General features: G+C 52.1%; 1 protein-coding gene across 2 annotated transcripts; it reads left to right on the top strand.

Moving 5' to 3' along the window:
- Positions 1-2,022: 2,022 nt before the first annotated feature.
- Positions 2,023-16,324, top strand: TRIM47 (tripartite motif containing 47). Of its 2 annotated transcripts, none has more exons than XM_048819308.2 (6): positions 2,023-3,047; positions 7,218-7,313; positions 8,423-8,653; positions 9,962-10,157; positions 11,145-11,216; positions 13,464-16,324. In XM_048819308.2, exons 1-6 carry the CDS (start codon positions 2,157-2,159, stop codon positions 14,087-14,089), a joined length of 2,112 nt encoding a protein of 703 aa, XP_048675265.1. In that variant the 5' UTR covers positions 2,023-2,156; the 3' UTR covers positions 14,090-16,324. The 2 variants fall into 2 exon arrangements, with proteins under 2 accessions (XP_048675265.1, XP_048675264.1); XM_048819307.2 differs by having other exon boundaries at positions 2,028-3,047; positions 11,142-11,216.
- The last annotated feature ends 549 nt before the right edge of the window (positions 16,325-16,873 follow it).

Raw genomic sequence — 16,873 nt, 5'->3', positions numbered from 1 at the left:
AGTGTGCCGGGGGGTGCTCACTGCTCAACCCCTCGCTCTGCCAGAGGCCCTGCCCGCCCCCTCCCCCCCGAGCCTGCACTGCCCTTGGTCCGCCCCACTTCCCCCCCAGAGCCTCCTGCATGCCATGAAACAGCTGATCCGGAAGTGCGGGGAGGGAGGGGAAGGTGGTGGGGGGAGCTGCTGAGGAGCTGCTGACGTATTACTGTGGCTCTTTGGCAATGTACATTGGTAAATTCTGGCTCCTTCTCAGGCTGGCCACCCCTGCTCTAGGGTTAGTGCTTCTTTCTTCCCCACCCCGCATCCAACTGTGGAGATTGGGGCATCCCACTGGATCTGCATGGGAGGAAGGGAGTCGGCAGGAAAAAGGTGGGGAGTGAGTTAACTAGGCCCCTACTGCCCCATCTGTGCTCACCTCAAGCAGCCCCTGCTGCAAACGCTCTCCTGCCCGGCTTTCCATCCACCATCATGCTTCCATGTCAATGTCCAATCACTCCCTCGCAGAGGTTGGCTCAGGCAGGGTCCATGCGAGCTGGACCCCAGGGTTGGGCGGGCAGGGCTGCAGAAGGGAGCTGGAGCAGCAGGGCTGCCTGACTTGGGAGGAAGCTCAAAGACTCGGGTGGGAGGAAAATGAGCCAGTTAGGGTGAAGGCTGGGAGGGAGGCTCTGCCCTGCAGGGAGACCTGGGCTGCAAGGGGGATGGGAGGGGGGAGAAGTGGCAGAATTTTGGGGATCCAGGTCTCCATATAGCTTTTATTTTTCCCTGTTCAGGAGGACAAAAGTTAAGCAGCAAATCACCCAGCTCCTTAGCCTGGGTACCGCCCCATAGCTCCGGCTCTCCACAGAGCCCCTGTCCAACTCCCTTCACCTGGGTGGCATCTGGAGCAGCCATGGAAGGGGGCACCCTTCCTGACACTGGCTGGCCATTTGCCTCCTGCCCTCTGTTGAGGCTGCACTGTCCCCTGTCACACCAGCTCCCATGCTCGGAAGAACATGAATAGCAGATGGCCATATTCAACACTGGCGGCTATTGGCTTCAATGGAGCAGCGCCCGCCTCCGCCAGCAGTGATTTTGGCCTGGGGCATGCAAGGCGCCAGGCCAGGGGGGCTGACTCGGAGAGGAAGGGAAGGAATCTGTCTCACACCCCCAGCAGAAAGGGTTTGGGACGACATGAGAAGGAAAAGGCCTGTATCTCATTGCTCTGCTTGCTTCGAAGCCAACCAGGGGTGTGGTGTTTTCAAACCTTAAAAGCAAACACACAGAAAACTGACTGTCCAGCAGGAGATATTTATACAACTGACCTGATACTAGAGAAATAAAAATGGCCTGATATCAATGGCTGGCCTAGTAACTGGATTCCAGCACATAGAAATTCGAGAGACTGGCACTGTGTAACTACCCTGGGCTGGGATCCAATCTCGCAAACTCTTACACACATGAGCAACTGGAGGCATGTGAGGAATCCCATGGGAGACTTGGTGCATTGCTCCCCGGCTGTAGGTAGGTTGATGCAGATTATGTTTAATGGGCTGAAAATGGTGGATTCTGAGCAAGCAGCAGTTGTGACCAGGTGTGTCCAAAACCCCATACACAACCCCGAATCCTACTAGCACTGATGCCCAGGCCAAATCCTCCAGGTGCACATAGTCCCATTAACTCCAGAGGGACTGCTCATGCTGTGTGTTTGCAGGGGTGTGGCCTGTCTGAGTCTCCATGACATTTGCTGCTATTATTTGTATTAAGGCAGCACCTAGGAGCCCAGTCATGGCTCACAGCCGCACTGTGCTAGGAGCTGTACATGCAGGGAACAGAAAGACAGCCTCTGTCCATGACAATGGGCCTGGAAAGCCAATGTGCCCCAGATTGCTCTGAAGCCCTCCTCTCTAGGGGAAGGAGAGTCGCTCTTCTTTGGTGATGGAGAGAAGGCTTGGTGGGGAGGAAACTTGCTCTGATTTTTTTTTTTTAATTCTGACACTTAAACTGACCTTTTATTCAATCCCCGCCCCCCTGTTGTCAGTGAGTGCACTGGGGGGGGGGATCCGTGCTGGAGGGGGGCTGTCCCATGATGTCACTTTCTCTTGAGAGATGAGGGGATCTCCACTGCAGGGGGTACCCCCATACCACTGTTTTGGGGGATCCCTGCTCCAGGGGGTACCCCCATGTCTCTGTCTCGGGCGGATCCCCGCTGCAGGGACCTGCCCCCCACCTCCGTTTCTCTTGGGGATTCCGCGCCCCCCGCCCCCTGGAGCCGGCCCCAGGGCTGCCGCTCTGACACCAGTTCCTGTTGGGCGGAGCTGGCCGCCCTGCTCCCGGCTGGCGAGGCCCCCAGTTCCTCGCACTCGCAGGGAGCAGCCCGTCGGCGCGGCATGGAGGGCGGCTCGGCGGGCGGCGGCGGCGGCGGCCTGCCCAGCCCGCAGGACTCCCCCTTCGGCTGCCCCATCTGCCTGGACGCCCTGAAGGACCCGGTCACCATCCCCTGCGGCCACAACTTCTGCCTGGGCTGCCTGGGGGCGCACAGGCACCGCCCGGGGCTCGGGGCGGGCGGCGGCCAGGGCGCCCCCCGCTGCCCGCTGTGCCAGGAGCCCTTCCCGGCCGACCTCCAGCTCCGCAAGAACCACACGCTGTGCGAGCTGCTCCAGCTCCGCCAGCCGCCGCCCGGCGCCCGCAGCCCCGTGGCCCCGCCGGCGCCCCCGGGGGAGGAGGCGGCCCCCGGCCCGCCGGAGCCCTGCGGCGCCCCCCAGCGGCAGGAGCCGGTGCTGTGCGACGTCTGCCCCGAGGGCGGGCGGGCCACGGCGGCCCAGTCCTGCCTGGTGTGCCTGGCCTCCTTCTGCCCGCCCCACCTGCAGCCCCACCTGCGGAGCCCGGCCTTCCAGGGCCACCGCCTGGTGCCCCCGCTGCGCCGCATCGAGGACAGCCTGTGCAAGCTGCACCTCCGGCCGCTGGAGAGCTTCTGCCGCACGGACCAGGCCTGCATCTGCCAGCTGTGCCAGGGCCAGGAGCACCGGAGCCACGAGGTGGTGGCGGTGGAGGTGGAGCGGGAGCACAAGGAGGTAAGGTGGGGGCACAGAAGGGGCTGCGGGGGGACCTTGCTACCTCTCTGAACAGCCCTCGCCACGCTGGGCGCCCAGACCCTTGTGGGGTTTGCTCCCTAGGGCCAGGACAGCAGGGAGAGTTGCGTTGAGGGGCATCAGAGCTGGGATAGCATGGGGCTGTCCTGTGGGTCAGGACTGAGGGGCATTGACAGGGCTGGGTGGGGGGAGCCCAGCACTGGGATAGCAGGGGGCTATGGGTCAGGACTGAGGGGCATCGGTCAAGCCGGGGGGAAGCGCAGGGGTGGGATTGCAGGGGGCTGTGAGTCTAGATTGAGGGGCATTGGCAGAGTGGTATCCCAGGACTGGAATATTAGTGATGCTGCAGGGCAGGATTAAAGGGCATCGGTAGGTCTGTATGCGGGGAGCCCAGGATTGAAATATCAGTTAAGTCATGGGTTGGGGAGGGGGTTGTCTGTTTTCCAAGCTGGGAACACAGTTTGGCCCCTTTCATGCATGTAGGACCAAACCTGTTAAAGCACAGTGCTATGACATAAGCACTGTACTGTGAAACTGACTAACAGTCAAGGTAGGATTTTGCCAGTGGAGGGAGAGGGAAGGGGAAAAAGGTGTCAAAATCCCAGAACACTCTGTGCTTGTTAACTTGAAAACTGTGCTCTGTTCTCTGCAATTCCCTGGAGCTGCAGCCAGGCGGGGGGAAATCCGCATTGGAAAATCCACTGACAAGATGGTTTTAAGTAAAAATAATAGTTTAACTGGACTGCTACAAAGGGTTCCATCTGTGCTGCCAGATTACACACATGCAAGAGATCTGGTAATGTAACTGATTATGTGTGGGTTTGGGGAGGAGGCAGAAACAAAAGTTTGGGCATATACAGGTTCCTTTGGGAGGTACTGGGCCAAATCCATCCCTGGCCTCACTCCATCGCCTTCACTTGAGTTAAACCTGGGAGCAATTTGTCCACTTGCGTCTCTTTCCCACAGTATCTTAAATCAGGTCCTTTATTTCTTTTGGCTCCATTCCCAGACTCCAATCCTTGTCCATTCGTCTTTTGTGTTCTGTCGGCAGGCATTTTTCCATCACTCCCGTTCCCAAATGGGTTTGACTCATCCACCAAATTCTCACCCACAAGGTTTCCTTGAGCTGTCAGTTTCATTCTGGGTCATCTGCAGTAGTTGGGAGAAGTTCCCAAAGTGAGAGAGGAGGGGCAGCTTTGCCCGGCGTTGCCATGACCTGGTTAATGGCCACTGCCCTCTACTGGTTAGAATCAGAGTTGCTGAAGTGCCTGTGTTATGGCTCTTATACTGCTACCACTTCATGGGGATTCTCCTTCAGCTCAAGTGGCAGGGGACTGTGCTATTGGAGCGGATGGATCTGAGTCTGATTCCCGCTGGTGCTAGGAAGCTCTGAGTGGGCGTAGTTGTTAGAGGCAAACCTAGGCGATCACTGATCTGATATATTGTGGGGAGTACTGGGGTGGAATTAACACATGCTATTTCATCTGGTTCTTGAGGCCACCCTCCTGCTGCAGAGAAATCCTCTTGCCTTTTATTATTGAGTGCCATCGGTGTGATCTGCATGGTGGAGAACACAGAGGAAGGCAGGATCTCCAAGGAGCTGCCAGCCTTAGGCAAACAATACTCTGCCCACCGGATCTAGCATGTTTAAGGCAGATCATATTGGAGGCACAATCTACTGGACAGTGTTGGCTCTTTCATATTAATGTAACTACTCACAGTGGTTTGATGTGAGGGATGGGAAGGGGGGTAATGCTAAGGATCATGCTTCACCACCCCCCATGCATCAGGAAGATTAGTCCAAGATGCTACCTGGCAATGGAGGAGGGTGGAGTCAGCTTCTGGGGGCAGAGGTATCAGGCAGCTGCATTAGGATCTGAAGTTGCCATAAACAGCCTGGATCGTGTCAATGTCAATTTCATTGACCCTCCCCGCTCCCTCCCATGGGTTCTGCAGCTTCCCAGGTAAGATCTCTCCCTGCTCTGGCCTTCTTATGCTCTCAGCCACTGGCATGTGCCGTGCTGTTGGTGTGGTTTGGCGTGTGGCTGGCTTTTTCACTTCATCGAGCGACAGCATATTGTGCCTTGCTCTCAATGCGCCTCTCTCAGGCCGATGTTTATCCAAACCCCGAGAACGTTGCTCGTGTGCAGCTGTGGCTGCAGCCACATACTGTGCCCCTCACAACCTTCACGAAGGGGAGAGTCTTCTTCTCAAAACTCAAACCTCAGACACCCAGGAAATGTGGAGTCAAGGGCCCGCCCCTCATGCCCTTTACAGGTGCATTGGCCTGAGGACACAACGCACACTGCAGCCATTAGAACACCAGGCAATGCAGAGTTAAGGTGATGCTTCCAACACACCCAGCACAGCTGCACATGTTCTAATGTGTGTTGTGGTGAAGCTGACCCTCTTGTATGGGGCGCACAGGGGCCTTTACGCAGCATTTCCTGGTTATCCAACCTTTGACCTTCAGCAGCAGTCCTCTCCCCTTTGAAAGGATGCTGGGGAATGTCAAATCCCCGCTCTGGAAGGGGATGGGGAGCTCACTACACTGCTGTGAGGCTGCAGCTGTTGCTACGTGTTTAACAAAGTTTTTTGCATTTGAATTTCCATTGTTGTTAAAGCGGGAGGTAGCAAAGGATGGGGGTGTGGTCTAAGGGAGATGGGGCCGATTGGACACTTGGAACAGAACGACTCCCCTGCCTGGGGAGTCCTAGCAGGTCTGTTGGGACCGTGCCACTGCCCTCTTGCTTTCTCCTACTCCTTCGACACCCACCTGCCCCTAACCCTCTTTCCCTCATATGCCACCATAGCCCTGCTCACTCTGGGGGGCCATTAATAGGGGGCCCCATAAGAGTCCTAGATGTGCAGGACATGGGTCAGGTGCGGGGGAGGGAAGCAGGAAGAGATTGCTGTTGAGGGAGTCATCTCTGCCCTTCCATCCACACCTCCCCCTCCAGAAATTCCCCCTCTTCAGCTCCAGTAAATATCCTCATGCCCCTGGCTGCCAGTCCCAGTCTGACTCACCAGTTCAAGTGGGGGATCTGTGCAGTGGGGCCTGTTGGGATGGGGCAGAGATGGTTCCCTGTCTCCCTAACGACAGTACCCCTTACCTCCTGCATGCCCCTTTCACTCTACCCATCCACAAAGCCTCCCTGACCCCCCCCATCAGTGCCAATGAGCATGACACCCCATCCCTGCCTCTGCCAATAGGTGTGCCCCTCCCCTCCCTGGCCCCTGTTGCAGGAGCTATTAAGACAATGAGCACAGGAGTTGAGTGGAACACCCTGCATGGTGAGTTTCCCGCCCTGCAAGGTGCTGACGATGCACACGCTAGCTGTTCAGAGCATTGGTTAATAGGGGGTACGAAGGTGCGACTGGCGTAACGGGTGTCCATTGGGTCCGTGAAATGCCCCATCCAGTTGGGCGAGCCCCGGGAACTGCCATGCTTCGACTGGCTCGCTGTAGGGGTCGTTCCCATGCGTAGTGCTCAGCAGAGTGGCGCAGTGGAAGCTTGCAGTGTTGGAAGCCAATGGGGTTGACCTGCACAAGTTTGAATCCTGCTCGCAGCGAGCGGCTCATTTAAACAGGTTGGACAAACACCTGCCAGGACTGGTGTAGGTTTACTTGGTCCTACCTCAGCGCATGGTGCTGACCTCACTGACCTCTCAAAGTCCCTTCCAGCCCCACAGTTCTGGGATTTTGTCCTTCTAGAAAAGAACCCCAAATTTCTCCTGGGCCGCTCGAGCCCCAAGGGAAGGCGGAGTCCATCGGTGTCTCCATCTCTGCTGCAATGTGAGGACGAAGGAAGGACTCAGCATTTGCAAACGGACTGCCTGCTTGATTTCTGGAATCCCCTGTTCGATTTGCCTGAATTTTGGTAGAAAAGCTCTGCCTTGGCCTCAGAGGCATCCTCCTGATTTTCAGCTCAGTTGGTTTTTATTGGCAGGCTTTAGAGGGGTGGCTGTGAAAAATAAGGGTTATCGGGGAAAAAGTGTTTGTAACCTTAGTGATGGAGCGAGTGCTGTGGCTCCCTGCAGGTGATGTGTATAAGCCGCACCCATTCGGAAGGCTCAGGTTTGGAATGCAGTCCCGGTATGGCAGCTAAACGCACCTTTCAGCAGGGCTGGTTTCATCCTTTTTGTTTTAAAGGCCCAGCGACCCAAGATCCTGAGCTGCGTGGAGAACCAGCTGGATGAGCTGGGAGTCACCGTCGCGCAGACCAGGAAGACCGTGGAGCTCATCAAAGTAAGATGATCTTGTTGTTATCTTGCCCAGGGCTTGAGCTGAGCTTGGAGCATTTTCTTCTCCCTTCCACCTCCCCTCTGAACTTCGTCCTCTAACAAATGCCCTGGAGAGCCCCCCTAGAACCGAGAGCGACTTCGGAGAGACTTCTAGAGGCGGCTCTTCCCAGTTCGGGAGTGCTCAGGTGCTTTCGGAAAGCATGGTGGCCACCCAGCCTGCTGGCATCTGACTTCCCCGGGGCCATCTGACCTGATACACGGCCCCCAATCTGGAATGTTGTCAGGATAGGAAATACTGCCTCTGTGGAAACCGTTTCTGGGACTGAGGTTGCTCCCCGGGAGGAACTCAGTTGGGGAGGTATTTCCTTTAGCCCGGTCAGTCGCCATGGCAGCCACATACCTAAGCTTTTAGCAGGCTGATTATACTCCAGGGTTGCTTGTCTGTCACCCATTCACCTCTACCGTTCACCTCGCTTTCTGCTCCCATTTGGGGAGGTATTGTGCCTGTTCGATGCCTTGATCACATACCAGACTGTGGATTTGGCATTAACTGCATCTCTGCATGAGACAGCAAAGCACAGCCTGAGGGAAAGTGCTGAACTGCCATTTCCTGTGGAGAGAGGTGGGGGAAGTGAAGGGAGAGATGATCAAAGTGAAACAAGTTGGACAAGTGCAGCCATGCTCCATGGAAATGCAAAGGGACACAGTGGAGTCTGTTGGGGTCTATTCCTGCCTCTGTTACTGCCCCCCTGTCTGACCTTGGTTCACTTCACCTCTCTGTGCCCCCGTTTCTCCCTGTGTAAAATGGGGGCAGTAACACCTGCCGACCTCAGAGGGGTGGGGTGTGGCACAGGTCTTGTCTACACTGCTTGGAGTGCGTTTTGTGGCACCACGTCAGCTGCACTGTGCAAACCCTTAATGTAAGCACAGTGCCCTAGTGCAAGTGGTGGTTTGCTCCGGTGCAGCTACATTGGTGCCAAAAACCCCAGTACAGACAAGATCTTAATGAACTGCCGCTGTTGGTAAAGAGCTTTGAGATCCTTCCGTGAACTGAGGTATAGAAAGGGGAAAGCTGATTACTAATAATGCAGATGCCCATCTTTGTGTGCATAGAGCGCCGCCCTGAAGGAGAAGGAAAATGTTAGCAGGCTCTTCAATGAAGCATCCAGAGCTCTGGTGACCTTCCAGAAAGAGGTGACTGGCTTCATTGAGGATGGCGAGCGATCCATGCTGATTGAGGCTGAAGGGGATCTCCGGCAGAAGGAGGAGAGGCGTGCCAAGCTGGCTCAGTGCAGGCAGAACCTGGAGCGGGTTCCGAGCACGGATACCATTTACTTCCTACAGGTGCGCAGGGACTGGCCAGGAGCAGAGCAAGTGCTGGGGCAGGGTTAAAAGTCACAAATGACCTGAGGTACTGATCTCCGCTAGCCCTTCTTGGGGAGCTGGAATGTGACACTTCCAAGCCCCTCTCCCTCCAAACTGCAGTGCAGCTCTTGGCTAATCCATTGTTCAATCAGGATCTGACCCAAAGCCCACTGCAGACAACAGGCATTTTTCCATTGCCTTCAGGGGCCTTTGGGTCAGGCTGCTAGGGAGCAACTTGCCCACACTCATGGTTGCAAATGGAAGATAGACAAACACAGGGAGCAGAGGTTCACTGTCAGCAACGGGCGCTGGGAGTGGGTGGGAGCGGCGGGGTGCTGGGAGTGCATGCTGACCTGCACCAAGTACATAGCTAGATACTTCCCAAATTATTGTTAACACTAAACCTTTGTTATAACGGAGGGCATGACTCTGTGAAGAACAAGGGCCCAGGAGCTGGCAAAGGTTAAACTATGCCAGCGATCCTTGCTGGTATATGACAGCGCATGTGTAACCCACACACCTCCTGGGTGTGGTGCTCTATCCCATGTAGTGGCATCGAGACCACTTAGAGAATAATGAGTCTGCTCTACAGCCAGGTGGCTTTTAGCACATGCTGTAGAGGCTCATGCAGTAAGCTCCAGAGGTCCCAGGTTTGATCCTGCCTGCTGACAATCAGGGTCTGTTGGTGTTACACATGCATAATAGAGGGTTCAGATCTGCAATGCAGCAGTGTGGGGACAAAGCCTGTAGACTTGTGCCTCCTAAGGCCATGCTAATCGGGTAGCAGGTGAACGGAAATAGGAGGTGAAGAGGGTGAATTGTTGGAAAAGGCCCAGTTCAAATGACGCCCTAGGCTCAGGCCCATAATTAAAGGTCACTACAGTGAGTTTGATATTGGGTTTTTGGGTTGCATCTGAACTAACTCGCCTCCTTTCATTCACTGGAAAATTAAAGGGGGGGAAATAATGGGCAATTTATTGTGGGCATGCACAAAGCAGCCCCTGGCATGGAGGCAATCTCTGCAGCGCGAGCGATCCTCAGCTGTGGAGCTGGGGCAATGGTCCTTGATGGGAGGAGATACTGTTGTATGTGATATTCTTGAGTCAGATTTGAAACTGACTAAGGGACACATGGCCAGAGAAGTCGTTCCCTCCCTGTTGCATGTCTGTCTTCATGCTGGGTCCTGGGAACAATCACTGCACGAGTGTTTCGGGAAGGGGTGTGGTGGTGGAACAAGACGCATCCCAAGATTCTTTAAGTCTTTTGATCCCTGTGTCCTTGGCTCAGGAGTTCCAGGTGTTAAAAATGGCAGCTGAGGAAAAGAGTTCCCTGTGTCCAAGCTTCCAGAAGGAACTGAGCTTCACCAAGTCTAGCCAGGCTGTGTGTGCCATGAAGGAGCTGCTGGTGACTGCATGCAAGAACCAGTGGGACCAATTGCTGGGGAAGGGGTATGAAGAGTCTTGTTTCCATGGGATGCAAGAAGGTGTGTATTTAGCCACCATGCGCTAGCTCCTTGTTGTGTGGGCCAAGGTTTATATTGCTCCCCAGCGTGCACACGGAGCATTGAGGCTCTTTAGAGTCCCCGTTTAACTTTTACAACTAGCAAATGAATGTGAGAAGCCCGCACCCTCAGGGCAGAACCGTGAAGAGCTCCCTACCCGGCCCCACAGCCTTGGAAACTGTACAGCATGGTTACGCTGCAACTGCATAATCAGTCTCTCAGTCAGCCTCTGCCATCTGGGCTCACACCTCGCTCTGGGGGTTTTATGAAGTTTCCACAACGACTAGAAAGTCAGAAGACAACAAACAGGCTTGGAGCTAGGTGTGGCTGGGTGGTTTGGGGAACTTCCCCCAAGAGGCTTCCTATGAAAGGGAGACTTGTCTCCTTTGAACACAGACCGACCACTTCATTCCCGGACTCTCCGTCCTGCCGGGGTGAGGGGGGGAAGCCGAAGCTGCTGGTTGAGTTTCAGACAGACTCAGGCAGCTCCATTTTAGCTTTTAATGACTGGTTCAGCTCTCCGTTGTTTGTAATTCTCCTGGAGACCCATCAAAATCATTCCCTTCCCAGCCCCACCCGTCTCCTCCTGCGGAACACATGTGGCCATTGCCTGCCATTAAGCCCAGTCCAACAGGGATCTGCCTTGTGTTGTGTATACTGCGTTCTGGCCTCAGCCTAGGAAGACAGAGCTGGGTTGTTAGTGCCCCCTATTGGCTGGCTGGCAGTGCAGCAGCAGGACCATCTGTCATAGGACCCTGCATGAATGTTACAGAGTCCCAGGGATGTTCCTTTTTTGGTCTTTGTTTTATATTTTTAAATGCAGGAGTAGCACGATGCACCCTGAGCTGTGAGGCCCGGGGCTTTGCACCTCCCTCTGAGATTCACGCAGCATCCGTTCACGGGGGCTTTGTTGCCTTTGCTGTTTAAGTAGCTCGATGGTGACGCCTTTTATTCCTCTCCTGGCAGCAGTCGCTGAGCTCCAACCTTCGGACAAATCAAACAGTCCAGCCTGCTTGGAGACAAGAGACTATTTCCTGAAATGTAAGACCCTGACTTTTGCTTTGGCTTCTGTTGCTAAGGTCAGTTACTGGATTTCCCCTTTCTGCTCAAAGCACTGATGACATGTAAACTTTCTGTACTGGCAGCTGCGTTTGTATGTCTGCTCCCTGGCAGGGTCTGGTCCATGTTGTTGGGATAAATACCATACAGCTAATAAAGGGAGTCCATTTGCCTTCCAGCAAAAGTCTTAAAAACTCAGCCTATATGTAGCTCTGCCAAACCAGTTCGGGGAGACCTAGCCAAGACGCTGTTGCACTTAAAGCGCTTTCCACTTAATTCAGATACAGAAGAATTTTATCTTCTGTTTAATTAGCTCGGAACCTCTGGAGTCAAATAATTTGTAATCAGAATAACACTAATTCCGTGCTATGTTTTGAATCAGTTTGATGGCTTCAGGCAGGTGGATAATTCGGTTGCTGAATAGATGAAGTTGTTAAAGCTGGACAAAATTCTGAATCAAAAGAGCCCAAGGAAGAGCCAGGCTAACCGAAGAGGGCTACAGTGAAAAGTTGCCTGATTCAGACACCGTGACTGACACTCAAAGCACTGTGCGGGGCTTGGCAAGCTGCCACACAAAGACCAGCTGTAGAACCAAAAGGGCTAGAAAGAGACTCGATCTGACAGACTGTGCTCCAGCAGCGCATGGTGGAGCACTAGCTCGCAGAGGGGGGAAGAGGGATTGAGCTTGCATCCCTCCCAGTGAGCCATCTCTCGCCTTTACACTACTGTGGATCTCTGCTCTCTTCCCCCGGCTTTGTTTTCTGCTCCTCGTCTGTTCACGCAGACAGGGTTTTACTCACAAATCCAAGGGCGATTTTCTAGTGCTTGTCAACAGTCTTCTTGGAGGAGCTGCTGCACCACTCTGCTGGTCACTCTCTGCAGGGAAGACGGGCCTGTGCAGATATGGATCCAATCCACGAACGCCTCATCCGGCGGGAAATTCAAGGACCTCCCTGTTCCCCATGACTCCTCTGCATCTCACTAGCAAGCTGGATCCCCTGGGCTTCGTGGATCTACACTCTGCCTTATTCCTGGGCATGGGAGGGTGGCCTGTACTCTATCCCAACTGAACTCCTGTTTTGTAAACACCCAACAAGGCCCTAGGCCATAACCCTCCTTCTGACCAGACAGAAATCCCTTGGGATTAAATATTATCCTTCTGGGGCCAATTACTGCTGCTCCAGTATTCAGTGGTAGGAGGCCTATTGCTTCCATGTCCCCCCAGCCCCTTGCTGCCCTAGAGAACAAGACCAGCCATAAAAAATCTGTTGGTTCTTTCAAAGTCAGTATCCATGGTGGGTACCTGCTCAGCTTCTCAGTGCAAGGGCATGTGGTCAATTTATTGGGGGTAGGGTTGAGTCTGTGCAGTTCTCTGCAGCATTAAGAAGATCTTAATGGATAAATCTGCTGCATGGTAAATTCAGAATACGCCTCTTAACCTCTCTGCTAGACAGAGAGAGCTGGTCTTTCATGTTGTTTCTGGCCCTGCTAATAATCTGCTGCCTTAGTCTGTGACTAATCACCCTAACACGCACCATCCGATCAGACACTGTATGTTAGCTGCAATCAGCAGGAATGCTTTTGCTTTCTATAGGCAGGGTTGAATTCCTAGAGGGGTGGGGGTGGTGGGAAGTTCTCGGGGCAGGGCTCTCTGCTCTGGAATTCTCCTAATGATCATCCAGCAGCCAGTAGGACACCGTACTAAGGGCATGTCTACGCTGCAAGGGAAAGTGTGATTGTAGAATGCATATGCATACCCGCACTAGCTTTACTCCAGCTAGTACAGGTAACAACAGAAGTGGAGATGCAGTAGCATGGGCTAGCAACCAGGCTGCCCAGCAGGCTCCTGCTCTATAGCTAGCCTGTGTTGAAGCCCATGCCATCACATCTACGCTACTATGGTTATCAGTGCTGGCTAGAGTAAAGCTAATGCGGGTATCCCCCTCCCGCATGCTACAGTCACACCTCTACTTGCAGTGTAGACATACCCCAAGACGCATCTCTTTAGCTTTGCTGATTTGGGTCAATAGCTGGGTGGGTGTTTATTGTCATTTGGGCCAGGGGGTGGGAAATACCTCTGCCCGGATATTGGAGAGCGATAATACGGAAACAGACCTGGTAACGTTAGCCACTGAAACTCACCACTTGGGGCTAAAGGGGGATGGGATGCTCTGTGCTAAATTCTATTCTGATTCTCTCTCTTGTGTTTGCTTGTCCCCTCCTTCACAGTTGCCTTCATCATCGATTTGGACAGCGACACCGCGGACAAGTTCCTCCAGCTGTTTGGAACCAAAGGGGCCAAACGTGTATTGAACCCCATCGGCTACCCCGAGAGCCCAACCAGATTCATCAACTGTGAGCAGGTGCTGGGCGAGAACCTGATGAACCGAGGCAACTACTACTGGGAGGTGGAAATCATCGACGGCTGGGTGAGCATCGGCGTCATCGCCGAGGACTTCAACCCGCGGGAGTCCTACGACAGAGGCCGCCTGGGGAGGAACGAGAAATCCTGCTGCCTGCAGTGGAATGGACAGAACTACGTGGCCTGGTTTGGTGGCTTCGAATCTGTTATCCAACAGCCCTTCTTTCACACGATCGGGGTGTACCTGGAGTATTCGGAAAAGGCACTGACCTTCTATGGGGTCAGGGACTCCAAGATGACGTGTCTCCAACAGCTCAAGGTTGCCCGCTTCAAAAAAGGCCACTTTGACCCCTTCCAGAATAAGATCAACCACCAGTTCCCATTGCTGTTTGCATATAACCTCAAACCAGCCTTTTTCCTTGAAAGCGTAGATGCCCATATGCAGATTGGGCCGTTGAAGAAAGATTGTGTTTCAGTGTTAAAGCGGAGGTAACTTGCAGAGAAGACTCAGGAGTCTCTCTTGTAATTGTTTACCAGCACCATGGCTTATATAGTCTTCTCTCTGGAATAGCCCTGCCAACCCACTCTAGCCCTGTGCTGTTTGTAACCCAGGGGTTAACAAACAGAAGTCGCCCCTTAGTGAATAGAGACCTGGACTGGGACTCAGGAGACCTGGGTTCTGTTTCTGGCTCTGCCATTGCGTGACTGTGGGTAAGTCATGTCACCATTCTGTGCCTCAGTTTTCCCCTCTGTAAAATGGGAGTAATTATTATTAACCTGCTTTGTAAAGTGCTTTGAGATCTACTGAGGAAAAGCAATAGATAAGAGCTAGCTATTATTATCTTTAAAAAACGGGCATTTTATGATGGCCTATCCCTGCCAGCCCTCCGTTCCTAACCAAGAGGATATAATCTGAGTGACCACTCTGATTGTGTGATTCCACAGTTATTCTGCTCTGTGCCTTAGTCCACACTGTAAATGCGGGATGGTCGCTTAATATGTGTTAGCCCCCCTACGCCTTCAAAATCTGCTTTCTGGACGAACGCCTCCTAGACAATGCTTTAAAAACAGCAGGTACAGCATGGGCTTCACAAATACAATGCTCTACACAGAACAGTGCATGCTTCCCCAGCACTGCACCACCAGCGTGCCTCAACCTTATTCTGGAGGGACCATATTTAAGAGTGAGAGTGCCCCCCCAAGCCATAAATGTGCTGCTCATAAAGACACCTCATGTCCCAAAGCAGGGAGGTGATAGACCAGCACCGATGAGATCACACCTAGAATGCTCAACTGAGTCCAACACGCCTCCACACCAGAAAGAGGGAGACCGGAATTCAGGGAAAACCAGCAAGAATAACTAAGGGTGTGGGAGGGCTGGGCTGGTTGAGGAAAGATTAAAAGAAGTCCTGGATTGGCTGCAGGATGACGATGGGGCATGACTCCGATGCACAAGGATGTAACCTCAGTTTAGTAAGAATTGTTAGGGGTGGTAAGGAGGGCTATAACTAGGAGGAAAGGGATGAAATTAAGGATAATGAAAGCTGAATATCAGGGAAACTTCGTAATAGCGAGATCTTTTCTTTTGTGGAATAGTCTCCCAAGGGAAATGGTGGAAGGCCCCATCAGCTGAATTATTTAAAAGCGGTTTGGATAAAAGACTTAAAACTATACTGTGTAGAACAATCTCGCATTAGTCAGGAGATGGAGGAGGTGAACGAATGTTGTAGAACTTATCCCTCTCTAGCTTCTGAGAGAGGTTCATTCAATTCTTGGCTTCTTCAGTGGGACTGCCAACTCGTCTAGCCCCCATTGCGATGTCACCCGTCCACTAAAACTGGTCTGGGACCACCAAGCTCATTTTCACATAGTCCACCAAATAACCATCCAGATGGTAACAACTTTCAATATGGGATGGATTTGAACTGGTGACACAGAGATGAAATATCCCAAATCCCATTGCCAATCCCCTGAACAAAGTGATGTTATATGTAAAGGGAAACGAATGACGTCTGTGATGTTCATGCAAACCATCTATATATGCATCATGAACATCATCTTCTGCAGATGCTTTGAATGTTGGTCTGTTGCATTTGGGAAAGAAAAATATTCCTATGGGCATTATGAGGCCAGTCCTGAACGCCTTACTTAGGCTAAAGTCCAATTGACTTACACTGGAGCAGCTCTGGGCCCTCCATCTGCTTCCCAGTACTATAAAATATCCCAGCCAGTGGGATGAAATAGCTGCTAGTGAGAGACTCCAGCACCATTTACTGGCTGGAGATCCTGAAATAGCAGTAGTGGTATTTATGAAAATTCACTTTTAACAGATAGTTTCTTATCCAGGAACTATTATTTAGTTAATTAAGGCATCGCTGCAGGATTCCTTTTCTGTTATAATCACATCCCTACTTTCTTGGGAACTTTAGTAGCATTAAAATCCCAAACTCCTAAAAGACTCCAGTTAGTGCAGTTCCTTTTTAGTTATTAATATACCCCAGTGTAGTTTATAAAGGGTTTTAAATGATTAATAGATGTGATAAGTTGTTACAGATATAAATAGCGTGTGTTATAGAAGATGGTTATCAGCACCTTAGTAGAAGCTGTTCTAGGTGGTTGTAAGTCCTGGTTAAAAACAACCTACTGACCTGTTGGATTGTGACAATCTGTAACCTTTCATTAACTATATATTAAAACATCTGTTAATTATGTATTAACCATTTATAAATGTATCCTTAATATAAAGGATGGTGAAGAATCCCTTCTGAAAAAGGTAGAAAGGAAAAGAGAACTTTCAAGAGCACATTTCTCAAGCCACCTTCTCAAATATACCCTGGAGATATATAATAGCTGGAATGAATTACTGTCACATCTATGCACTGCAGTAACTTCATCTCCTACATGTCTCAGTGTTATATGCATTGCTATGAGTTCATTTTCTCTGATATTAGTTTATCACCTACCTCCTAGAGCTTGCATTATAAAAAAAAAAAAAAAAAGAAATCTAGTGTACTGTATATATGTAGAGAGAAAGTAATTGGGTCAAATTCACCACAGATGTAACCCGCTTCCAGTAGGGATGAATTTGGCCCATCAACTGCTAAGATGGAGTTAAGGCTGTAAATACATAGAAATATATTCAAGGAAAAAACCTTAATAAAATGCTGTAATTAAAAAAGAAGTCCAAAGGTCAGGAAATTCACAGTTGAAATTACAGGTACATCTCCCAACATGGAGGCCTGGTGAAATGCACCCACTCGCCTTCTGAAAATAGTCA

The sequence above is a fragment of the Caretta caretta genome, chromosome 14 (assembly GCF_965140235.1).
Source record: "Caretta caretta isolate rCarCar2 chromosome 14, rCarCar1.hap1, whole genome shotgun sequence".
Lineage (NCBI taxonomy): Eukaryota > Metazoa > Chordata > Testudines > Cheloniidae > Caretta > Caretta caretta.
The sequence above is the reverse complement of the archived record's forward strand: the minus strand, read 5'-3'. Positions and strand labels throughout refer to the sequence as shown.